The sequence below is a fragment of the Aedes aegypti genome, chromosome 3 (assembly GCF_002204515.2).
Source record: "Aedes aegypti strain LVP_AGWG chromosome 3, AaegL5.0 Primary Assembly, whole genome shotgun sequence".
Lineage (NCBI taxonomy): Eukaryota > Metazoa > Arthropoda > Insecta > Diptera > Culicidae > Aedes > Aedes aegypti.
The window spans coordinates 273590601-273617150 of record NC_035109.1 but is presented as its reverse complement, the minus strand read 5'-3'; the positions used below and the strand labels follow the sequence as shown (position 1 = coordinate 273617150).

The window sequence follows — 26550 nt, the reverse complement described above, 5'->3', positions numbered from 1 at the left end:
AGTTCTGATAATTAACCTGAAGTGTACGATATGACAGATAACTTTTAATTATTATAACAATGTTTGTTGGAAAATTAAAGTTTTTTAAATTTTACAATCAAACCTTCATGCCAAACACTGTCGAATGCTTTTTCTATGTCTAGAAGAGCAAGACCAGCAGACTAGCCTTCAGACTTGTTGGAACGGATCAAATTTGTTACACGTAAAAGTTGATGAGTGGTCGAATGTCCTTGACGGAATCCGATCTGTTCATTGGCAAAAAAATGAATTTTCGTTGATGTGGGCCATCATTCTGTTCAAAATTACCTTTTCAAAAAGTTTACTGATGGAGGAAAGCAAACTTATTGGACGATAGCTAGAAGCTTCTGCAGAATTTTTGTCTGGTTTTAAAATTGGAACAACCTTAGCATTTTTCCATTTGTGAGGAAAATATGCTAATTGAAAACATTTGTTGAATATATCAACTAAAAATGATAAGCTACTTTCTGGAAGTTCCTTGATGAGGATGTAGAAAATTCCATCATCGCCAGGAGCTTTCATGTTTTTGAATTTTTTAATAATAGTTCTCACTTCTTCCAAATCAGTCTCCCAGGCATTTTCGAAAACGTTCTCTTGATTGAGAATATTTTCGAAGTCCTGAGTAACTTGATTTTTAATTGGACTAGTAAGTCCTAAATTAAAATTGTGCGCACTTTCAAACTGCATAGCAAGTTTTTGAGCTTTTTCGCAATTAGTCAGTGTTTTCCTCTTTCAATGCCGGTATTGGTTTCTGAGGTTTTTTCAAGAATTTGGATAATTTCCAAAAAGGCTTAGAGCCAGGGTCCAATTGGGAAGTCTTATTTTCAAATTATTTGTTTCATAATTATGCAAAACGTTTCTTGATTTCTTTCTGCAAATCCTGCCATATAATTTTCATAGCAGGATCGCGAGTGCGTTGAAATTGCCTTCTCCTCACGTTTTTAAGACAGATCATAAGTTTAAGATCATCGTCTATAATCACGGATTCAAATCAACTTCACATTTTGGAATTGCAATGCTCCTGGCTTCAACAATGGAATTTGTTAAAGTTTCAATATCAAGTTTTCTTTGTAAATAAATGTTAACATCAAGATTAGAGTCAATATATGTTTCATATATATTCAAGTCAGCTCAAAAATAATTAAAAGTTGAGCTGATAGGATTGAGAATCGCTTCATGGGATATTTGAAATGTAACAGGGACATGATCAGAATCAAAATCAGCATGAGTAACTAATTGGCTACAAAGATGACTAGAGTCGGTTAAGACCAAGTCAATCGTAGATGGATTTCTAGAGGAGGAAAAACATTTTTTTTTTTTTTAAATCTTTATTTGAGTGTATTTTAACGCACGAGGGCTAGTTCTACACTTAGAGGAAAAACACGTAGGGCTATCAGGGTATTGAATTGAGAAATATCCTGAAGAGCACTCATCAAATAAAATTCTGCCGTTGGAATTACTTTAAGAATTATTCCATGTCCGATGTTTGGCATTAAAGTCACCAATGCCAAAAATTCTTGACTTATTGCGCGTCAATTTTCGCAAGTCAGTTTGAAACAAATTAAATTGCAATCCAGAGCATTGAAAAGGCAAATATACAGCTATAAAAGTATATTTACCAAGCTGTGTTGCAACAGAAACACCTAAAGTTTCAAAAACTTTAGTTTCAAACGACGAAAACAGTTTATGTTTTATACGCCTATGTATGATGATTGCAACTCCCCCACAAGCCCCATCAAGTCGATCATTACGATAAACAAAAAAGTTAGGATCTTTTTTTACTTTTGATCCATTTTGATTTAAATATGTTTCAGTAATAACTGCTATATGCACGTTATTAGCTGTAAGAAAATTAAACAGCTTCTTCTCTTTACCATTCAAGGAACGAGCATTCCAATTTAAAATATTTAAATTATTATTTATTGGATCCATTAGAAAAACGTAATCCAATAACAATTTGATTAGTAAATTTTACACTAACTTGGACTGCTTCAGTCATAGTGGTGGCTTTGAACATTGCATCAATCATTAAATTCAATTATTCGATTAGAAAAACTTAAAATGAAGGCAGACATACCACATGAAGTGGGTACATTATCTGATGATTTTCCGTTAGAATTTTTGGTAAACGAAGTAGTGGAGTAGAAGTTTCGGGCGGTTTTTTTTTTCATTTGATTGGAAACAATTAGCACGGGTACTCGTAGTATGAAAAAGGGATTAGTTTAAATTACGATATCGGCATAGGATTTTCCTTGGGTAGATCCATTTAAAAAGATTCGAACGGCTACCAAACGGAATAAAATTAGTTTGTGAATGAGCATGATTATAATCTTTCTGATGGGTATGATTCTTAATCAAGCGATCGTTATGCTGAAAAATGAGCATTGTTCAATACTCTTCCAGGGGAATTCCGGAAACGACCGTTATCGTAACGGACATTACCGTTTATCTGCCTGGCACCAGCCTCGACGACTCGCCCACGCGAAAGCCAATCCCATAAGTTAGACTTATGAGGACCCTTGCTATTTGCGCGTTCAAACTTTGTGGTATCATACTTCACAGGACAGACGTCCTTAGCTCCGCAAATCATGCATTTAGCATCCATGCAGCAATGTTTTGTTTCATGACCCCACTTTGGCACTGACGGCACTGAATGGGGTTCTGGTAATTTCCTCCAGTTTTCTGGAAATGTTCCCATGTCACACGGACATCGAACATAAGTCTTGCTTTTTCTAAAGCTTCAATATTATTTAGTTCTTTTTTGTCAAGTTTTGTCAAGGTGAACTAAATAATATTCTTGAGAAAGCTCTTTCCGAACAATGCCAGATTGGGTTTTCCTTTTCATAAATATTACTTGAGTGGGGAAACTCAAAGTAAATCATTAATTCCATTTTTGATCTCTTCAGGTGACTTATAGCCACTTGGAAGACTTTTCAAGACGTCTTTGAACAAACGTTTAGTTTTGTCGTCATAAGTAAAAATTTTGTGCTTTTTCTCTTCAAGATGTTTGAGAAGAAGTTCGCGATCTTTAAGAGTTTCCGGCCCAACGTGGAGACACTGACACCGTTCTTCTCTTTAAATGTCCACTTGGTTTATGGACGATCCCTAATTTTAATCTACTCAAAATTGTATTCTAGGTAGGATAAACTGCTTTACGTAGTAGATAATTTCCTTGAGTAAGATATTATTCACTTTTGCTAGAAACACATTGACCCTGTATTATTAACTGCAATAACTTCAAGAATGAGATCAAGCAATTGAAAATGAGTACCGTAAAAAGGGGTAAAGTTGATCACTTTTGAGAGATTCTGTTCTATAATTCCAAGTAGGATGCATGTATTACCATCCAAATATGTTTTAAACCTGTGCTGGTTGGATGTGTATCGAATTGTACAAACGGAATTTTAACAAAATGTTATTATAATAACAAACACATTTTATTTAATTTAAAATATGGAGTTTTTGATTCCGTGGTGAAGTTGATCAATTACTGCGATAGGCTTCATAAAATAAAGAGATATTCTATTCACTAAAGTTTGGGTCACTAAATCTGAATCAAGTCACAAAAATCTCACAAGTTATTGATAAATTGGTCAAATTTAGAATTATATGTTGTTAATTACAGAATACACCACATTAAACGCCTAAAGGTATGCATTTTTCTTTGAAATTAGTAACTCGCTCACTAAAAGAACATGTTTTTCTCTGAAAATGATTTTTTATCGTCAATGCTAATAAAAATTGAGTTCACAGAACAAATCTCGAATGTATGAAACAGTTTATTCAAAGGGTATCTTTATATAGCCCTGGCAATAATCGATTGTTTGAAGAAGAACCCTTCAACAGTTCATCAAACATTTCATAAAAAATCTGTTTTTCCATGGTATAATTAACCTGAATGGCAAACCGAATTTAGGAACATGAAGCGCAGCTATCAGGTAACGCGTCATCAAATAAATTGTGATAGTTGAAATCGGATCATACAGTGAGAGGCAAAATAAAGTGCCCACCTTACCAGTTTTCGAATTTCTCTCATTGATTTGGTTCAAATTAAAGTTAACACACCTAAATCTTTTGTGATATTTTATTTTTGATGTTCTTTTAAAGTTGCACTTACGAAATTTTGATAAAAAAAAGAATTTTACTTAAAGAAAAAGAAAATCAATTTGTATTGAAAAAAAAGTAGTGACAAAAATAAGTGCCCACTTCCTTCTTGGCCCCAGAAAAGATGATTTAAGAAAAATAAAAAGCAATTTAATAGTTAATGTGTCCTCCTTTGGCCTTAAGGACTTGCTGGAGGCTCTTCGGCATGCTTTTCACCAGGTTTTGTAGGTGTTGTGGATCTAGTTCTTCCCAGGCGCGCTCCAAGGCTTCAAAATAATTATTTTTGTTGGTAACACCAGTTTTTTCAACCCTGGCATCGAGAATCGCCCACAAATTCTCGATGGGGTTGAGGTCTGGGCTTTGTGGAGGCCATTCCAGCGGTTTAATCCGACAAGACCGGAAAAAAGACTTGGTCTTCTTTCCAGTATGCTTCGGGTCGTTGTTCTAGAGAAATATGAATTTCTCTTCAAGGCCCGTCTGGATCAGCGAAACCTCCAGATTTTCCAGCAAGATGTTAATGTAGGAATCTGCCATCATTATTCCGTCGATTTTCACGAGGTTTTCTACTCCACTCCATGAAAAACACCCCCAGACCATCACATTTCCTCCTCCATGCTTCACCGTTCCTTGGATGTGGTGCTCTGCATCACACACGAGCCCGCCGCTCTCGGTTAGACAGCTCGAGCTTCAGGAGCGCCACATCCAAGGAACGGTGACGCATGGAAGTGTGATGTGATGAAATGTGATGGTCTGGGGGTGTTTTTCATGGAGTGGAGTAGAAAACCTCGTGAAAATCGACGGAATAATGATGGCAGATTCCTACATTAACATCTTGCTGGAAAATCTGGAGGTTTCGCTGATCCAGACGGGCCTTGAAGAGAAATTCATATTTCTCTAGAACAACGACCCGAAGCATACTGGAAAGAAGACCAAGTCTTTTTTCCGGTCTTGTCGGATTAAACCGCTGGAATGGCCTCCACAAAGCCCAGACCTCAACCCCATCGAGAATTTGTGGGCGATTCTCGATGCCAGGGTTGAAAAAACTGGTGTTACCAACAAAAATAATTATTTTGAAGCCTTGGAGCGCGCCTGGGAAGAACTAGATCCACAACACCTACAAAACCTGGTGAAAAGCATGCCGAAGAGCCTCCAGCAAGTCCTTAAGGCCAAAGGAGGACACATTAACTATTAAATTGCTTTTTATTTTTCTTAAATCATCTTTTCTGGGGCCAAGAAGGAAGTGGGCACTTATTTTTGTCACTACTTTTTTTTCAATACAAATTGATTTTCTTTTTCTTTAAGTAAAATTCTTTTTTTTATCAAAATTTCGTAAGTGCAACTTTAAAAGAACATCAAAAATAAAATATCACAAAAGATTTAGGTGTGTTAACTTTAATTTGAACCAAATCAATGAGAGAAATTCGAAAACTGGTAAGGTGGGCACTTTATTTTGCCTCTCACTGTAGCTCTCTTGAAGGTTTATACATGAGGGTACGGAAATGATCAACTTCTCCCCACTGATCAACTACACCCCAAATTACGGTAGTAGTTTGTTCAGCTATCAATCAATTATCGAATACTACAGTAGGACACGTCACCTATTTCATCTGGCTACATCCTACGTGATTTGGAGCGCTCACGCGAAATTAACAACACACGACGCTCACGCGCACCTAAGCTGGCAGATAGTTTCTCTTCTGCTCACTGTTGCACTATTCAACGGCAAACGATCCAACATTCTCCAACGGTTTTTACATTGCAATGGATGGGCGGGTGGTGGATTGATGCGTCACATCGCTTCGGTGTAACATTGCAGAGTTGTTATGTTGCATGGCCCCAACTGCGCAGCATCGCTCTGAATCGCACGGTATGTTGCAGCCCCCCATCGAAATGGGTGGCGGGCGATGTTGCTTGTTCACGTCCACGTCACGTTGGATAGCTATTCTACTGGTAGAAAGCAAAAGCATACCAACCCAACCGACCAAGCGATGGCATCGTTTTAGTTGGCAGTTAACAGTCACCGGACTCGGGTGTTGGTGAGAATATACTCCGCAGTGGCGTCACTATCGAAGAGCAAGGAGATCAGGTGGTTGAAACGTTTCGTCGTGGCGGTTCATATCTGAGGTGCGTGCGTGTTAGGATTTTCGCGAGTGATTGTTTGCCAATATTCCACACGGTCTGTGGCGCAAACCGGATGGTCTTATCATCCAGTGAAGCGTGCGATACTCCATAGTGTCTGGCTTCCCAACTTATGCGTACCGGGAGGTTGGTGGATGCTGTGAGGGAATGTTCCATTGAGAGGACTAGCCGTGCAGCGTGATACCCGCTGAAGGATCTAGAAACAAAGATCTGATACCACAGAGAAGAATACTCAATCAACTTTCGACAAGCTAATCAGCACATCAAGTGACCGTGTTTTTGAATCAAGAGTTTAGAAATAGAAATTACCCGAATTGCACGAGTGACTGCAGACTACCTACGACGATCTTCATCTCGGTACGTTTGCGTTTATTTTCGTAACAAATCTGTCGCTGCTCGACGGAAGATCTTGGTAAATATTGTGGTCGAAAGATTTCAAGAGTGCGTTATTTTTAAACAACAAGTATTCCGGAAAACCCATATTCTGCGGAAGAAAACATTCGACCGTTAGCATCATGTTTCCGACAACGGCCAGCCTGGGCAAGTTCTACAACCGTTTGAGCATACTGATAACCGTTTTCATTACTGGTAAGTTTTCTCCCGCGCAACCGAAACTCTTGAGAGGGGTGCAGGGGTACTGTGGATTGTTTGGATTTCTTCTTCGGTCGGGGGGTGTGATAATCGGGAGAATCGGGGGTGGTATCACTTTTTGTTTGTACATTCTCACCCCACACGGTGTTCTCGGTTGAATCCGGATCGGTGCCGGTGGTTGGCAGTGTGTTGTTGATTTATGTTGTTATCTGCTCTTCGGGTGGCACACCGTTAAGTGTTTGGCGGTGGTCATGCTTGCAGGCCAAGGTGCAAAAAAATAAACTTGTTGATGTTGTGTTTTTTTTTTCACTAGCGTTTGACGTAGGGGCTCAGAAAAACAGGGTGTCTAAAGTAAGAAATTTTCGAAGAACGTAAGAGTGAATCTGATGCATTCCTTTCAGGACTTGTTTTCAAAACAATGCGGATGTACCTGCTTTCTGTGGGATAATAAGGAACTCTAAGGTCCTGTTGTCCAGTTCAATTCAGTAAATACCAGATGTGACGAATCAGTGAATATTGGGTCGCTTTTTGTTTGAGGATAGTAAGCTATTGATGATAGATACTAAAGTGATAAGTCTCACAATTTTGAACTCGTGGTGCTAGGTAATCAGGAAGTGTACAGTGATCAGCTGCTATAATTATTTAGATTTTTTTTCCTATCGCAATGCATTTCTTCAAAATCATGACTTATTTTTGCTTCTAAATATGGGCCAAAACTGTGTTAAAAATTGAGATATTAGAAACGCAATATAAATGGTGGTTTTTAACATAAATAAAAAATAGATGGCTTCATTTCTCGTTTTTGGTATTTGAAATTGCTAATTCATTTACGATTCGAATAGAGTAATGCATGTCAAAGGTTCGCACCTAATCGATCTGAAGGGATAGCTTTGGAATTGAAAGCATTTAACCTCCGTATTGTAGAGAAAGTTATACCTCAACATGTTACCTTCAAAAACTACTACAAGATTATTTTTTTTAATTTCATTTCTTATTTAAAAAAAAAATACTATATTTACCACAGAAGAACCACAGGCTGATTTTCGGCTAAGCGTTTTATGAGTTACTTCCCCGTTAGTCGTCAGCTTTTTCACAATGTTATCGATTTTACATATGGGAATATACAACATGTGGCGTAGAGAAGCATTGAAAAATCTCAATAGCATTGCACATAAAAGCATAACAGTTACATATAAATTTCCATTAGGTTGAATAGCTTGGCTTTGGTTCAACAGATATAAAACCAAACTTCAATTTTTGGATGAACATTGGATTATAAGGATTAGGATTACTATTCTTGCCAATGTTTTTGGATTAGAAGACGAGACGTAAAGTTGACAAATTTCGTATAATTTCAAAGGTAATTGTGTCAAATGCTATAGAATCATTCTTCTTTAATTATTTTTATCGCTACGTCATACTACTGAATTTATCGTTCAACGTTGGAATTTGTTGAATATATTATTCTTTCAAAATATTATCATTCTTTGAAAAAATGCCTTCTGAATATATTCGTTGCTAACGAATTGGAATGTTAAGTATTGTTGAATTTATTATTCTTTCAAAATGTCATCGTTTTTCATACATTATTGCTGATCTTTATCTAATGGTAATATTCAGATTGAGTGCGTGAAACCTTTATTTGGTATGCCCAGAACAACTTGGTCAGCTCGAATTGACAGCTCAAAATGCACTTTATATGCAGAATATAGGAGCCAATTTTAATGGCCGTGCAATTGAGGGAACGCTTTGACGAAATGCATCAAAAGGATCAAAAAATGCCTGTAGGGTACATTTTTCTACTCATATTGAATTAGTTTATTGTGACTTCCTGCTAAATTACATTCATAAGGCAAACATGTTAATCTGATGACGGTGCCAATGAGTTCGATTGATAATAAATTGAAAAATAATCAATCAAGAGAAATGTGTTTATTCTTTGTATCGCGTAACGCGTGACGTGAGACGAGTCGTCTGAGGTGACAAAAATCAATTTGCTTCCTTTTGAAATCGGCTTGTAGCGATTCATACGACTCACAGAATAAGCCTGAGAATGGCAAAAATAACATCAAATTACGTCAAAAACTCAAGGAGTCTATCGTTTTGTTTTCTTCTTTTTTATTTCTTTATTAGTATCATTCCAAACATTACATTCATTATTTCTTATATCTAGGTGTTCTGTGTTATTAGACAACACTATCATCCTAATTTGGTAAAACAAATCTAAGATTTTATTAACATTTTGTTAACAACATATTACATTTCATTTGCCGTAGCAGTTCAGATTTTTTACAGGTGAGTTGATTTCACCTGCTTATAAAAGAAAAAAAAACGTTTTCAATATACTTAACCAAACTTAACCTAAACATATAACGCATTAATCGTAGGAGTCAATCGTTTTTGTGGGGAAGTCGGGGTGATAAACTGGAGTCCCAAAGTATCGCTCGTCACATATTGAAGGTTTGAAGTTTGTTCAAGAAACTTCACCAGAACACCAAAGCCTATTTATTGCACTCTATCATGTTGTTCTAGCATATGCATCCTCCAGTAATAGCGTGTACCACATATACACTCCCATTTTGAGTATTAACATCAAAATGTCACTCTGACAATGACAACAGTCTGGAATCCCTCGACCCAATGTCCATTCGAACAAATGTCCCTTCGGCCAAATGTCATTCAACCAAACATCACTCGAAAAAATGTCTTTCGACCAAAAGTCATAGATTCACATTTGGTCGAAAGACATTTCGTCGAATGACGTTTGGTCTAGTGGCGTTTGGTCGAATGACATTTGGTCGAAATTACCTTTGGTTAAAAGGGACATTTGGCCGAATGGACGTTTGGTCGATTTAGAATATTTCGTCGAAAGATTATTTTGTAATGGTTGATTGGAGAATCGATTGATCTCTATCTAATGACAACTTTCAGTGCATGTTCACCTTTATTAAATATCTAGTTTTACAGCGTACGACCGTGGGTAAGAATTTGGAATATGGGGATCAGACCTGATACGGTTGGGCAACAAAAGTTCCGCCTGGAGGATACGTTTTCCTACTCATGGCGAATCAGTTCACTTTGGCTTCCAGCTAAATGATATTCCTTGGGCAAACATGTAGCTCTGTTAATGGAGTCGATGACTTCGATTGGTAATAAGTTGATAATTAATTCAATCGAAAATAATTGTACAGAAGAATTGTGTTTATCCTGTGTATCGCTTGTGGTGAGATGAGTTGAGATGACTCTACCTGGTTCCCTGCTGAATATTATTTTCGCAAATCTTTCTTCCGACATTCGCACTAAATGACCAACCCACTGAATTCTGCTGTAGTTTACACGCTTGATAATATTCGCATCTTTGTACTCTTGATACAACTCGTGATTCATGCGTCTGCGCCACACACCATTTTCGAGTTTCCCACCGAGTATTGTCCGCAGCACTTAACGCTCGAAAACCACGAAAGCTTTCGGTCTGCCTCTTTCAACGTCCATGCTTCGTGCCCGTAAAGAGTCACAGGAAGAATCCATATTTTATACAGGGCGAATTTTGTTTCCGTTCGCAAGCTGCGGGACCTAAGCTGGTTACGTAGTCCGGAAAAGGCCCTATTCTCAGCAGCAACACGTCTTTTCACTTCGCGGGAAATGTCGTTGTCACATGTCACAAGTGTTACAAGGTAAACAAGTTCTTCAACAACTTCAAACACATCCCCATCAAACACTACCTCAGCACCTACACCACCAATTCAGACTCTATCTCTACCTCCAACCATGTACTTCGTTTTGGTAGAGTTAATGGTCAGTCCTATCCGTGCTGTCTCCCTCTTCAGTGACACGAATGCCTCTTCCTCTGACCTGCGATCGATTCCAATTAGGGCTATATCGTCCACAAAGTCAAGGAGCATGTGCGACCTTGTGATAATAGTACCATTTCTCTGCACGCCAGATCTCCTAAGGGGTCATGCATAAATTACGTCACGCTCCAAGGGGAGGGGAGAGAGGGTCAAGCCAAGCGTGACAAGCCTTAAAAAAATTTCGAAGGACTTATACAAAAACATGACAAAGGGGGGAGGAGGGGGTAAAAAAAGTCGAAGCAACCTTGAGTGCAATGTTGAACAGTAAATTCGAAAGTGCGTCTCCCTGCTTCAGCCCGTCCAACATCACGAACGAGGTTGACACCTCGTCTGCGATCCGAACACTTGATTTCGAACCATCCAGCGTAGCACGTATCAGCCTAATTAGTTTCGCCGGAAAACCACATTCAGACATTATCTACCACAGCTCAATTCTTTTCACTGAGTCGTACGCTGCCTTTAAATCAATAAACAGATGGTGAGTCTGCTTATTATACTCTCGGAATTTATCTAGGATTATTCGCAAGGTAAACATCTGGGATATTGTCGAACGGCCCTCACGAAAACCAGCTTGGTATTCGCCGACGAAGGACTCCTCGAGCGGTCTTAGTCTGTTAAACATGATGCGCGAAAGAATTTTGTACGCCGAATTCAGCAGGGTAATTCCTCTGTAATCGGCACACTCCAGTAGGTGCCCTTTCTTGGGTGTATGAGTCCATCCAACCAGCCGGTGGGCAATTCTTCGTCCTCCCATACCTTTAGAAGTACTCGGTGGATCGACTGGTAAAGCTGCTCACTTTCGTGCTTGAGAAGCTCGACCGGGATCTCGTCCTTCCCAGTAGCCTTACAGTTCTTCAGCTAGCTGATAGCCTTTTTAACCTCTCCTATGGTCGGTGGGTTCAACAATTGCTGAAAGTGCTCCTTCCACCTGGCAGCCACAGCCGTTTTATCGGTCAGCAATACTCTTCTCGATCATTGCACATGGCGGGCACTGGAACGGTATTGTGCCGCGCACCATTGACCGTTGCGTGGAATCTCCGCATATCATTGCGGTTCATGCTTTCTTGTGCTTCAGCTACCACCCTTTGTTCGTGCTGCCTTTTCTTTCTGCGGTGGATTTGCTTTTCTTCGGCTCTCGCTGTCCTGTATTGCTCTCTATTCTACCGGCCACAAGCATACGGCTTCTGGCGACATTCTTCATGTATGTCACTCTCTGGCACTCTTCATCGAACCAGTCGTTTTGTCTTCACCAGTGCCAATCACTTCCCGCGCCGTTGTTGTCACAGCTTCGTGGATAAGGTCCCACAGGAACTGGAACTCGTGACGCTGGATGACCGCGCCCGAATTTTAGCTACAACGAGATAATGATCCGAGTCGATATTAGGGCCTCGGAAGGTCCTGACATCTATGACATCTGAGAAATGTCGCCCATCAACCAGCACATGCACATGGGAGCAGGCGTCGCCACTCGGGTGTCGTCAGGTGTGTTTGCGAATATTCTTTCGTGCGAGGTAATTACTGCTAATTGCCATCTGCTAATCTAGCAGCAGCGAAGGTTACTAGTCGCAGGCCATTATCATTGGTAACGGAATGGAGGCTTTCGTTCCAATAACGGGTCGGAAGAAATCTTCTTTCCCGATCTGCGCATTTGCGTCGCCGATGACTATCTTGACATCTTGTTTTGGGCACTCTTCGTAGGCCTATCAAGGCTCTCATAGAACTCATCCTTCATGTCATCCGGCTTATCGTTCGTTGGCGCATATATGCTGATGAGGCTGTAGTTGAAGAACTTGCCCTTCATTCTCAAAACACAGATTCGGTCGCTTACCGGTTTCCACCGAATAATTCGCTTCATCTGCTTCCCAATCACTATGAAGCCAACTCCACGTTTATGCTCTGTCGCCACCGCTGTAGTAGATGTAGTACTTGAATGTAGTGTTGGCGATGGCATCCACCACTCGGAATTCGCGTTCTACGGTTCTCGGATAGCTGCCGGTTCATTCAAAGGTCGCACGTTCCAAGATCCAACTTTCCAATCGTTGTCCTTTCGTTGACGGGTCTGTTGCCAATCAATCCGTTTGCTCTACTTTTGCCTTTCTTGGTTGGTGAAGAGTCTTCGATAGGCCACCTAACCAGGGTTGCGTTACCTACATCGTGCTAGAGGGTCTGCCTCTTTGGTGCTGACACGATACAGCATTTTTCGTTTGTTCTTAACATGATGACCACGGTCATAGCCATCACAACCATCTACCTTTATCAGGGCTTTGGACCTTTAGCTCTGGTTCTCAATAGTTTCAAGTTCTGATTTTTGTATGAGTTGCAAAACTTTGGCTATAATAATTGGGCTGTTCTGCAGGCATCACTGGTTATATGCAGTAGAACATAGTAGTTATGATTGTGCGGGCTATCTTTCGCGCCAGATGCAGCAATGTTGCCTGTTTAGAAGTTAAACGAGCACTGTTGAAGAATTTGTGAAGAATAATCAATAACTAATCTGAGACGTCTGATTTGAAAACGGTCTTCGGCAAAGTTGTAGCTGATAAATATATCTCACAGTATCAACGTACCTCTAATTCCAAAGAACACATGGGCAAACACTTTGAACGGTTGAATTAATTTCCTGCTTTTCCCATAGTCATTCCCATACAAACTTTAATGGGCTTGTGCAGTTTCAGTTTTCATCCGAATGAGCTGAAATTTTGGGAGGACACTTAGAATTTAATCTTGAAACGATTTTTGAACTATTCTAATATTGTATACTGATAACACGGTATTTTCACCATGCGATGGTGTAAATATGACAATCATTGATCTAAATACGATGAATGTAATAGATACATTCTCATCAGAAATTTACTCTGCTTTAAAGGTAAATATGGAATGAAGCCAGATATTGAATTTTCAAAATCCCAATTCTTAAGGTGAAGATGAATCGAAGCCAAAGTTCAAATTTTCAAGAGCACGGATCTGGAGAACCGAACATCCGTTCAAGCTGAAAACTTAATCGATTGGTCACTAGCTGGTGGTGATCAATCGATTAGGTTTTCAGCTCAAACGGATGTTTGGTTTTCCAGATTCGTGCTCTTGAAAATTTGAACTTTGGCTTCGATTCATCTTCACCTTAAGAAACTTACACAGTATTGTTTGGTTCTTTATATTTATAAGAGGTGATAAGGTCTCAGGTTTTCAAACCCGAAACCCGTCTCGAACTTCTCTAGCTGCTGGCGGTACTTCTGGTAATTTGTGTTAAGACGTATTTTTCTAGCATTTTTCGACAATATATTTAAAATAAATTGCTTGCTCCAGAGATCTAGCTTATTGTTGTTAGATTTAGTCATTTGAAAATCATACACCACTAAAATTGTATATCAAAATTCCAAACATTCAAAAAGATATTTCAGATTGTGTTTTGATCCTTTCTCACGCCCTAGACCCATTGACATTGACACTTTCGAGAGGTGTTAGTAGCTATCAGCCCCATGATGGTCCGGAAACAAACAAAACCGCCTTTCAGTTTCGTGACAAAACTAACCCCATTACAACGTTCGGCTGGCAAATTTAGTTTTCCACTGAATGGATGGTCTTTTTCGCGACCGACCATTGAACCATCTCCATCATGTCGCACTCGACCACAATCGCAACGCGTGCCCAAAATTTCCACGATTTACCACCAAAGGGCTGATGCGAAACACCACGACGGCGAGAACTGAATGAATTGGTTCGTGTTTGAAATGGACAAGCTGCCAAATGCGAATAGTTAATTCCATTCCGATCGTCTGGTTGAACTGAATCGTTGCGGTGAAGGTGTAGAATGCAAATTTCCCTCGAAACTGTTCTCGAAGTGTGTGACTAGGTTAACAATTACCGATATTACCCTCTACTAGAACGATACGCATGCAGAGAACCTTTCTACTCTACAGGTTGTATGAATGGATGAGTAACGGAATGAGTGAGTGAGGCCGTGCACCGTGCTATTTGAACGGGGTTGTGCTCTGGCTATACGCTATAATCTATCGCTCTGGTTCGTAGCACTTCTATAGTCATATTTATTCAGCGTATAATGGAGCTGTGATTTTTTGCTGGAATCCTGTTGCAACGCGTGTCGGGCAGGTGCCACCTTTTACATGATTGTGCCATTATCGCCAATGCTTGTGTCCAACCGTTGCACAGTGGTGCCACCCATAGAGCAAAACTCGGAAAATAAGTTATCTTCTTTTCAATTACATGCCTTTCCTTGGGTGAATTTTTATCTCAAGAATATTGGACCATAGATTCTATTCGAATGCTATTCAAGTAAGCGATTTTTTCTCTAGAAGTATTATGGAAATTTAGGCATAAGAATTGTAATTTCGGTAAGACCTCAATTCTGATCTTCTGGTCTTCTGGTCTTCTGGTCTTCTGGTCTTCTAATCTTCTGGTCTTCTGGTCTTCTGATCTGCTGACCTTCTGGTCATCTGGTCTTCTGGTCTTCTAGTCTTCTAGTCTTCTGGTCTTCTGGTCTTCTGGTCTTCTGGTCTTCTGGTACTCTGGTCTTCTGGTCTTCTAATCCTCTAGTCTTCTAGTCTTCTAGTCTTCTAGTCTTCTAGTCTTCTGGTCTTCTAGTCTTCTGTCTTCTGATCTTCTGGTCATCTGGTCTTCTGGTCATCTGGTCTTCTAGTCTTCTAGTTTTCTTCTGGTCTCCTGATCTTCTGGTCTTCTGATCTTCTGGTCTTCTGATCTTCTGGTTTTCTGGTCCTCTGCTCTTCTGGTCTTCTGATCCTATGTTCTTCTGGTCTTCTGGTCTTCTGGTCTTCTGATCTTTTGCTCTTCAGGTCTTCTGGTCTTCTGGTCTTCTGACCTTCTGGTCCACTGGTCTTCTGGTCTTCTAATCTTCTAGTCTTCTAGTCTTCTAGTCTTCTAGTCTTCTAGTCTTCTAGTCTTCTAGTCTTCTGGTCTTCTAGTCTTCTGTCTTCTGATCTTCTGGTCATCTGGTCTTCTGGTCATCTGGTCTTCTAGTCTTCTAGTTTTCTTCTGGTCTCCTGATCTTCTGGTCTTCTGATCTTCTGGTCTTCTGATCTTCTGGTCTTCTGATCTTCTGGTTTTCTGGTCCTCTGCTCTTCTGGTCTTCTGATCCTATGTTCTTCAGGTCTTCTGGTCTTCTGGTCTTCTGACCTTCTGGTCCACTGGTCTTCTGGTCTTCTAATCTTCTAGTCTTCTAGTCTTCTAGTCTTCTAGTCTTCTAGTCTTCTAGTCTTCTAGTCTTCTAGTCTTCTGGTCTTCTAGTCTTCTGTCTTCTGATCTTCTGGTCATCTGGTCTTCTGGTCATCTGGTCTTCTAGTCTTCTAGTTTTCTTCTGGTCTCCTGATCTTCTGGTCTTCTGATCTTCTGGTCTTCTGATCTTCTGGTCTTCTGATCTTCTGGTCTTCTGATCTTCTGGTCTTCTGGTCCTCTGCTCTTCTGGTCTTCTGATCCTATGTTCTTCTGGTCTTCTGGTCTTCTGGTCTTCTGATCTTTTGCTCTTCAGGTCTTCTGGTCTTCTGGTCTTCTGACCTTCTGGTCCACTGGTCTTTTGGTCTTCTGGTGGTTTTCTGGTCTTCTGCTTTTCTAATCCTCTGGTCTTCTAATCTTCTGGACTTCTGGTCCTCTGGTCTTCCAGTCTTCTGCTCTTCTGGTCTTATAGTCCTCCGGTCTTCTGCTCTTCTAGTCTTCTGGTCTTCTGGTCTTTAATAATACTTTTAATTAAAAAAAGGCAAAAACCAATGTTTTACAAAATCCTGGATAACTCATGTAGCGGCAAATGACGGCAGCTAATTCCTTATCTACGACGAGTCAAGATAATTAGTTTAATTGTCGTGAAGAAAGACAATGCCTTTTTTTTATATTATAAAACTGATCATCACTTAACTGATGTTTTAATGAACATTTACACGAAATTGAAAATTATACGTTCCATTCCCTTCAATTTTTTAAGAGAATATTGCTGTGTTTAATAAAAATCGTATCATACGATGAAAATTAAAAAAAAAATCCGTATGAAGTTTCAGAAGTGCCTATAGTTTTTTTTCTAAAGAAAAACGTCTTTAATTGCCTGAAATTAATTGAAAAAAAATTGTTATTTTCAATGTAATTGTTTTCTATTCTTAATTATTAAACTTGCAACATTGTATTTTAACTTACTAAGCATTTACAGTAAGAGCGTAGAGGCAGTACAATCTTATTAACTTAGCCTAATAATTATTCTTATAAATATGAAATTATTTTCCAATATGTTGGTAGATATTTTTGTATATTTTATTCGCACTTTTTTGTGTTTTTTGATAATTTCTTATGATATTTTAAATCAGATATTGCATAAATTTATTTTTGATTGCTTCGTAAAACAAATGGAACCACTGCGCATCGTCTCCGGTAAAGATGGAAATCAGCACTACGCTAACCAACTGATGGCGAGTCCCCAAAACTATAGCTAGCTGGCTACCATGGATTGGCGTGTCGGACGATGAGCGGTTTTAGCATTTTCTAAAGGTGATCGATATTGACCTCAAACATGACTGTCTGAAAAACTATCGGATTCGCTATCAATCAGCAGTGCGAGTATTTATACCCTAATTCTAGACCAACATTTGAAAACGCTCTATGCAAATGAAATGGAGAAAACTTCCCAGCGCTACGTCCAAGCTGGGACAAAGTCTGCTTCTCAGCAGGGTTGGGAAAAAATCTGAAATTCACTCTACAGTAGCCAAGCAAAGCCAATCACAGTCAGCGAAGCCAGTGAAACTCACGCCCATCGCTGCTGTAGGCAAAATGCCTCGAAAATAGCAAAACACCCGTTGCTAAGGGCAACCCAGAATTACTGTAGAAAAATGTTCTATTTCCCGCTGCATATCCCGCATTTAGAGCCTTCAATGACACTCATGATTTAGAAAATTCGTGTACCCAACAAAGGCTACTTGATGAGATTAACGTTTTTAAACTACTGTACTGGGAGAGCCACGTGATTTTCGCGAAAATTCGAGCCTACTACTATTACCATTCCCAGCACTGCTTCTCAGTTTTTTCATGAAAGTAGGGTTCTATGAGCACCTCTACACAGTTGTTAACAGAAAACTTTTTTGCCGTTTGACCATTTCTGAATATGTGTATCATTTGATAAGTATAAATATACTCTACGTCGTGAGAAATTATTAACTCAAATTCGAGGATCCATTTGAGTTAATAATTTTGGCGTGAGCTCAACTCATTATCCTCAATATGGTCTTGTTGTATAATGTTATAAAAGCTACTGCTATTAAGCTCCTACTATGCAAAAACTCATGCAAAGAAAAAATATTTTTATTTTTATTGCGCAAATCAAGCCAAATAATAATCTTTAACTAATTTAATTTTAATCTTTTAGCAGAAAAATATTTTCAATGTTTACAGCACAAGTTGTTTTCAAATGTAAGTCAAGATTTGATTATCCGTGGTCAGTAGCTTTCGACAACTAATCTGCCTCGGATACAACCAAAATGAAATGGATGCTTGTCTATACTTTAAACATTGATTGGTTGTTGAGTTTCTGGATTTTATGAGTCGGCCATACAAGACAGACGCATCCTTTTTGCGAACTTTAGATTCACTTCGTCACTGGGGGGTTCTCAAAACAAATTTCTTTCTGTAAAAGTGTATATGAGCTATTCTCGCTGGAACCAGTCTGCCATCGGCACACATCGTTAGAATTCCAATTACACACATAGCAAACTTAGTGACATCTTATAGATGAAGGATATAACTTTCATCTGAGACTACAAAAATTTTGGCGGCAATTTTGAATTTGGCTGCCATCTTGAATTTTGTTAGAAAACCCGTTTTATCCATAAGCGTAACGCTCGCTAAGAATTCTGAGGTCACCATCAGAAAGCTGAAAAAAAACAAAGTAAGATATGGGACAATAACTAGGTAAGCAATTGGGTCCTAAAATTTTTAATGAAATCTTGTTTTTATTTACTAACACGAAAAAGCATGTTATTGTAACTACTTTAGCAATTTTTCCCGCTCAAATAATGGCTATAACATGTTTAAACTTTAATTTAAAAATTTGGTTCATAAATGAACCTTGACACTTTTGATCATGTTTGACGTTCGCTTAGTCGACAAAAACACCACAGGGGTTTTAGTTCGACCACTGGGGTTGTTCCTATCTGACATTTCGTAAGGGACACGGAAAACAAAATACACCCAAAATTTGAGTTTAAGCCAAAGGATGTGACAAAATCTAAAAAAAATGTTTTTTGGGCTTAAACCAACGGAAAACATTAGAAAATTTAGTGAACATGTGTTTTTGGCCTAAACTTAAGCGTTTGGCACTAAAATTGGGACAGGGCTTTAGGACCCTATTGTATTTACCCTATGAAATGATCGATTTTCTAAAACATGTTGTACGATTTTCACGTATATGGCGAGAGCAATCAATACAAACATAAATTTTCGTACAACAACAAACAAGTTTTCAATTTTTGGTGTTTTGATTTTGACGCCACATAATATGTTTCATATAAGGGGCCCAGATAGCCGTAGCGGTAAACGCGCAGTTATTCTGCATGACCATGCTGAGGGTCGTGGGTTCGAATCCCACCGGTCGAGGATCTTTTCGTAAAGGAAATTTTCTCGATTCCCAGGGCATAAGAGTATCATCGTACCTGCCACTCGATATACACATGCAACAATGGTCAATTGGCAGAAAATGCTCTCAGTTAATAACTGTGGAAGTGCTCATAAGAACACTAATCTGAGAAGCAGGCTTCGTCCCAGTTGGGACGTAACGCCAGAAAGAAGAAGATTATGTTTCATATTTCCCTTGAAGCACATAAAAAACTTACTGACATCGTGTAGAATAATTGAAATTACGTCTATTTTTTATCAGTTGCTTGTTATTCCCTTACATTCTTAAGATCATAATTTATAAGTACCGTCAAACGGGGCTTCTTTTGACATTATTTCCACATTCTTTAACTTTGAGGATTTGTAACTCTTAGAATTATGGATAGATGTTGATAATTTTTGCCTATATTTAAGTTGTATATGTACGTAACAAATGTGCAAAATATGAGGCAAATCCATCAAGAAATAACAAAAATGCTTCAATAGCGAAAACAGTGTGTCATTCAAGACAAAGAAGAGGCTACTTTGGACATTTTCACAATTTGCTAATGAAATGATTTTTCCTTATAACTTTCAAACTGGTTCAATAGATTGTCGTCCACTGTGATGTTATGAAACGTTTTTCATTGATAAACTTAATATAGAAAATTGCAAAGCTAGAATCAATTACACATATATAACAAATTTCAACGAAACATGCCATTCACTATTCTCAGTTTGCTGTATGAAACTTAAATTTTCAACTTCCTCTTAAATGGAACTATCGGTTACGAGTGCTTGATTTTCAGGTTGACATAAACGAACGACGTAACTACTAGGTACTGCGATGATGAATGAGTTATGTACAAAAACTCTTTTTTTTATTCTTACTGTTATATGAACGATATGTTGAAGGATCACATTAATACCGGTAACTAATTTAATACCAGTAAGTAATTTTCATTAAAAACGCAATCTATGAAGTAAAGTTTAGCAAGATCGTAAAGAAGTAAGTTTGATTTTGTAATATGCTTTTAGCTTCTTAGTAGTTTAGAGCTGGCTTAAGAGTAGTTTAATTTAGGCATTTGAATGATGCAACTGTTATGTACTACAAATTCATGAAAAATTTGACGAAACATTGTTTTTAGAGATTATGTTGTGAATTTGGCATCGGTACGTATTGAAATATATGTGTTTTATGCCTATTCACTTTTACAAACATCTATTTTGTTTTTTTTTTTTATGTTGTATAATACACATACCAATACATTATAATAAAATAAAAGTCGCAAAAATAAGACCTTTGATCAATTATTTTAATAAAACAACAATTTTAAGCAAAACAAATCTCAAGATTTTCATGAAACATGACGATTCGTTAGTTTTGTGATGCTCCCAATAAGTTTCCAAGACATGGGTAAAATTCAAACAATGTTTGTATAGCCAATGTTTTATACCTTGTGAATATTTATTCGGGCTTTTTTGAAATGTTTTCTTGTTTATCCTGTTATTGTTGATGTTGTTCCAAGAAAAAATCATGCCAAGTGGTAGAGCATATATTGGTTAATAAAAGTGCTGAAGACACAAAATTGCTCAGATTAATATTTACGCTGCTAATAAATACAAAAGGTGAGTGCCCAAAGTAGCCTCTGGAATCAAAAGTAGCCCCGTCCGATGGTATCAACAAAACAGCTACAATAAGAGTACAATATGGCACGACAGTATTCCAAACTTTATCAATACGTATTCTTTAGAACCTGAAAACTTATTTCTGTATTAAATTAGGCACATAAATCTTCCTTCAAGTTGGAAAATTTGCAAGCAAGTTGACTGATATCGATAAATTATACATTTTCAATAAAATATATCTCAACAACCAGATGTGCCATTACATTTTTCAAAATGGCTAACCTCAAACTACGCAAAAAGAGGTATTTTGGAACTTTAGACAAAAACTTATTCTACTGTGTTGGAAAACTGCTAGCTTTGAATTCTGAGGTCCATTAGAAATCTGAGAAAAAACTGAGCAAGAGCAATAGGTGAGCAATGGTGTTTGTCTTATAACATGAACGATATTTTTTGCAGTTTTGACGTATCTAAAGTCAATTTTGTACAACAAAGAAACAAGTTTTCAATCATTGGTTCTTTCCACGATTCAAGCGAAAACCAGGGTTTTAAAAAAAATCGGGTGACCATCTTGCTTTTCATCTTGTTAGTACTGAACTATTCAAATACACAATCTACACGTAAAAAGAATACAACTTTGACAAAAAAGCTCTCAGTTTGTGGATGTGCTCATTGAGCACTAAGCTGCAGCCCTGTCGTCGTAGTAAAATGTGAGCTTCTTAGTCGCCCCTTTTTGAGGGGGAGGTTAGAGCGTTACTATAACCCCGACGGCGCTCCAGGCGTTAATGAGGTCGTCTCATAAAAAAATTCATTAATACTTTAACACATGAGAACCAATATGCTTTTGTACGTATTTAGTTTGTATTCTAATTCAATTAAAATGTGGAACGAAGAGTTCGAATACATGGGATTGATCAGTTCAAATATTTGTTCTGCAAATATACCACAACTTGTACTATAATTCGGGTTGTCGTCGATCAGTTTGGAGAAGTTACCCGTACTTTTATGTGTAAAGTGTCAAAAAAGCCAAAATTCAGTTTAAATGGTCAGCATTTCCATGATGTTGCATTAACTGATAGCTACACTTGATTTTTTTCCAATTTGGTTTGACATTCAAGAGATAAAACCATTTAAAAATATGTTAAGGAAATGATTGATGAACTGTTACGCTGAAAAAATTTGTTCTTTTTGTAACAGGTTGCCAATTTCGAAAATTAATCGATTTATTAATAAGCTATTTATGGATCCGGTAGAAATCAGAACAAACACTTTATTTTAATTCATTTTTGATCAAAACGTTTAATTAATGACAATCGAAAAATGACTAAAGAAATACTTGGTTAGCTCACATCTCTGAACATTTTTTCCTAATTCAAGTATCATTATGATATCTTACCATTTGAGGTTTCATGACTTCACTCAGAATTACTAAAGTTTATGCATTAATGACTTTTTTCTATCTGTCTCTCTTTCATTTGGCTGTGAATTTCTACACTAAACGTCATTTCGCCTGGGTTGAAGCTTAGCGATGCTTCAATCCAGGCGAATTGACAAATGGGAATAAAATTCCCTGCAGAATGAAAGAGAGGCAGATAGAAAATAGTCATAAATGACTAAAATTCAGTAATTCTGTGACTACCCGTGTTTCTGAGTGTTCATCATTAGTGACCCAAGAAAATTTAAAAACGAAGTCTGTAAAAGGATTTTTCTTGAAAATTACGACGGATTTTTCAGAAGTTGGTTAAAAACAGTTTTGATTAACCCCTCTATTTGCAGCGTTGTTTTTTTTACCAAAACAAATGTGATTAAATAGCGATTACCTTTTTTGTTTAACGATATTTTTGCACCATTTGTTTTGCGTTGTTGTTTACTAAGCTGGCGTTGTTGGATACTTAGTTGGCTTGGAGAAATTTATAATATTTTTTCAAAAAAAAAATGACTCGAAAAATTCTCACGAAACTATTTTTGACGTTTAAGTAAGCAGGACAACTAGAATGTCTCATAGTTTTTTCGTCCATAAAAAGCAGGTCTGCAGCCAAATATAGCGCCTAATTAAAAATATGTCGAGCTTGAAGTAATTTCAAAGTGAAATAATAGTTTGCTGTATATTTCGTTACATTTGCGTTAGATGTATCTGTGAATCTAGCAATTTCCAAACATTTGTGACTTTTTTTTTTCAAATTTTTAAACTAATTTTAGAGAAAGAATGAAAATGTTACTTTCTATAAAAAGTTGATAGAAAATTGTTGTTGCTATCCAATGTATGCTATGTGTATGCTTAGCTAAAATTGACCCAATATGAACAATAAAATTAATCGACTGTCTTAAAAACATACGAGTTTTTTCAGCTTCAAACTTTGACTTATTTCATCAATTCTTATGAGGTGCTTGAGATAATTTGGGTGATATGCTTTTATGTCAGTTTTTGTCAAAATTTTAAAATAATTTTGTTTTCCATACGAAACAGGTGATGTTTATACCGTTTTGTCTCAAATTCCGAACAGACTCATATTCCGAACACTCTTTTTTTTGTATAGCGATTTGGTTGAAATGTTTCACTGAAATATGTCATCAAATAAGCAGGAAGTTGCAATTCAGTTTAACGTCTATGAATCTGTTTTATACCTCGGGAGTAGTGATGATTCTCCAGCTCGATTCCAGTAGAACTAGCTCAGATGAATTTATTTGCGAAATTATTCATTTGAAAATGATTTAGATATTTGTGCTGTTCGGAATTTGAATCAAGGTGTTCGGAATATGAGACAGAATGAACACAGTGTTCGGCATTTGAATCAAAATGTTGCTCCTTACTTTTACGTACAAACAATACTAAACTTATTTAAATAAACATTTTTATTGGCACACTCAACAGCTAACAGTTAGATTTAGCGAAGAAATAAAAATGTTTACAAATATCAGCTAATTAATGCTTATCATATGCATTAGAAGTTACTGTTGGCCTAAAGTATTCGGAATATGAGTTAAAACGGTATCAAGGAGCGATTTCAGAATTGATTGGTGTCACGAAGGCCAAAGTCCGAAAAAGTTTAGAAATCACTGGTTTACTGCGTTCTCTTGCAACTTTGGGTAACGTTCAGTTTTATGAAATTCACCTGCGTGGGTTTCCGAAATAATCAGGGATTGTATCCTGAGAAAATTGAGAGAATCTCTCACTTATCGCTCTCTGTAACTATCATAATATGCAGCACATTATGAGAGACTGTTTATCGTGTACTGCTACAACTTTGACCAAATCGGGGGATAGCAGTGCATAATAAAAGCCCTCTAAACAAGCTCCAAACCTGGGGGACACTATTGCTATCGTCAGTTCAAGGATTGTTTATCGTACCAGTAAAGTAAAACACCTACCCCCAACGGTAAACAAGCGAGAAAAATGGATTTTATCATCGCTCTCTCTTTGGGGATCTCGTTCGCTGCTCCTGTGTATCAGACTTGTTAACTTGCGATACACTGCCGATCATGGACCGCAACAGATGGGATGTTTTTCTTCGCTTGCTTTGGTCGTGCTTCAAAATCAAATGAGAGCGAATCCTGCAATGCCTGGAAATAACATTGATAGCTGAATAACAGCCTATGCAGCTAAAAGCTGCAGCTAATTATAAACTCTTTTCAGCTGAATAAACTGTTATTCAGCTGTCAGTATAACCTAAGTTTTCTAGTATACTTTCATGAATTGCCCTTGAATTGAAAATTTTGCAATTGCTTCCAAGATTTCTATTTTCTTTCAATAACTCGTTCGTTGACTTGTATCACGGAGTAGCAACTACGAATTGTACGGTTATCTATGCTCATGCTCATGCTCATGCTCAATAACTCGTTCGTTGACTTTAAAATGGATCCTCAAGGACTTCAACCAAATAATTAAGAGCTATCTGTAAAGCACGTTATCTAATATTTATGTTTAATTGCTCCATCCCCGAAATCGTAGTTTCTTGTTCATACTTTTTTTTAATTTATATGAGTCGTAACCCCGTTAAACTCCTTAACTAAACTGGTTCTAGTTTCTGAAACTGGTCAAGGGAATTGTGGTATGTACCTGTGTCCAGAGTGGGTCACTGGATCATTTCAGGTTAAGAGGGCTATTACTTGGGACACGCCAAATTGCTTCGTGCGCCTGTTCTAAAAAGGATAACAAAAAAATACTCCAGAGCCATACAGCTTGGAATTTTCAATGTACGTCCAAAAGAACTGAAGATGCAGCTGATCTACAGAGAACAAAGTGAAATTGCCTCAGGGAGTTGAAACAGCTTGAAACTTTCAATTGATGTCCTAGAAGGCGTTAAGTTGCAATTGATTCTATTGATGTCAAACAAGGTGTTAAGATTTACCTGATCTAAATAGGATAAAGAAAAACATGTTCAGCGCGTTTATACAGCTTGTTAATTGATATCCTTAATGACCTGATCTATGTGGGAAAAGGTCAGATTACACAAGGGCGTTTATATATCTTTACAATTTTTATTGATGTCATACAGGGCGTGAGGTTGTAGCTGATTTAAATAGGACAAAATAAAAAAATTTAGGGCGTTGATATAGTTTGGAGAATTGATGTCCTAAAGGGCGTTAAGATGATCTGATGTATGTGAGACAAGGTCAAACTATTCCAGTGCATTGATGTATCAAAATAATTTCTATTGATGTCATACAGGGCGTTAAGATGACATGGTCTACGTGAGACAAGCTCAAATTACACCTGGACATTGATATATCTTGACAATTGATGTCATACATGGCGTTAAGATGTTTTACTCCACTGCGTTGATACAGCTTGGAATTTGTAATGTATGTCCTAAAGGGCGTTAAGATGCGCCTGATCTACGCGAGATGAATATGATTTACTTCAGGGCGTTGATACATCTTGACAGTAACTGAAGGGCGTTGAGATGACCTGATCAACACTAGATGAGGTCAAATTACTTCAGGGCGTTGACGCCATACAGGGCGTTAAGATGCACCCGATCTTATTAGGAAAAAAAATAATCCATGGCGTTGATATAACTTGGAATTTTCAATGTATGTTCTGCAGGGCGTCAAGATGCAGCTGATCTACATTGTACAAGCTTAAATTTCCCAGGAAGTTGATACAGCTTGATGATTTCTATTGATGTCATTCAGGACATTAAGAAGATCTGATCTTAACAGGACAAGGTCAGATTTACACAGCATGTTGATACAGCTTGGAGTTTTGAATTGATGTCCTAAACGGCTTCAAGATGCAGCTGATCTACATGAGACATGGTCAAATTACTCGAGGGCTTTGATATAGCTGGGAATGTTTTATTGATGAAAACGTGCCAAATTACTCCAGGGCGTTGATACAGCTTGACATTTTTAAATGTTGTTATACAGGGCGTTATATTTTCCTGATTGGCGCCCTATAACACATCGAGGGTGTTAGATTGTAGCTAATTTCAGAAACCTTTTCTTTTATTAAAAAAAAAGCTTCTTTGTCGCCGACTAAGCAGAACGGCAGGGCTATCTAAGCTGAGAAGCAGGTTCTGTCCCAGTGGGGTTGTTATATGTTGAAGAAGTGCTGTGAACGTCATATATTCATCAATGATCATCTATTGGCTATTTATAATGTATTCTTAGTGTGGCCCAA

At 37.9% G+C, this 26550-nt stretch overlaps 1 protein-coding gene across 1 annotated transcript in view; it reads left to right on the top strand.

The window, feature by feature from the left end:
- The first annotated feature begins 6098 nt into the window (after positions 1 to 6098).
- LOC5565498 overlaps positions 6099 to 26550 on the top strand; it is a 126488-nt gene continuing 106036 nt past the window's right edge. The window contains exon 1 of the mRNA XM_021849647.1: positions 6099 to 6849. Within this exon, the coding sequence (XP_021705339.1) occupies positions 6777 to 6849 (73 nt within the window). The 5' untranslated portion in view covers positions 6099 to 6776. The remainder of the gene's footprint in view (positions 6850 to 26550) is intronic.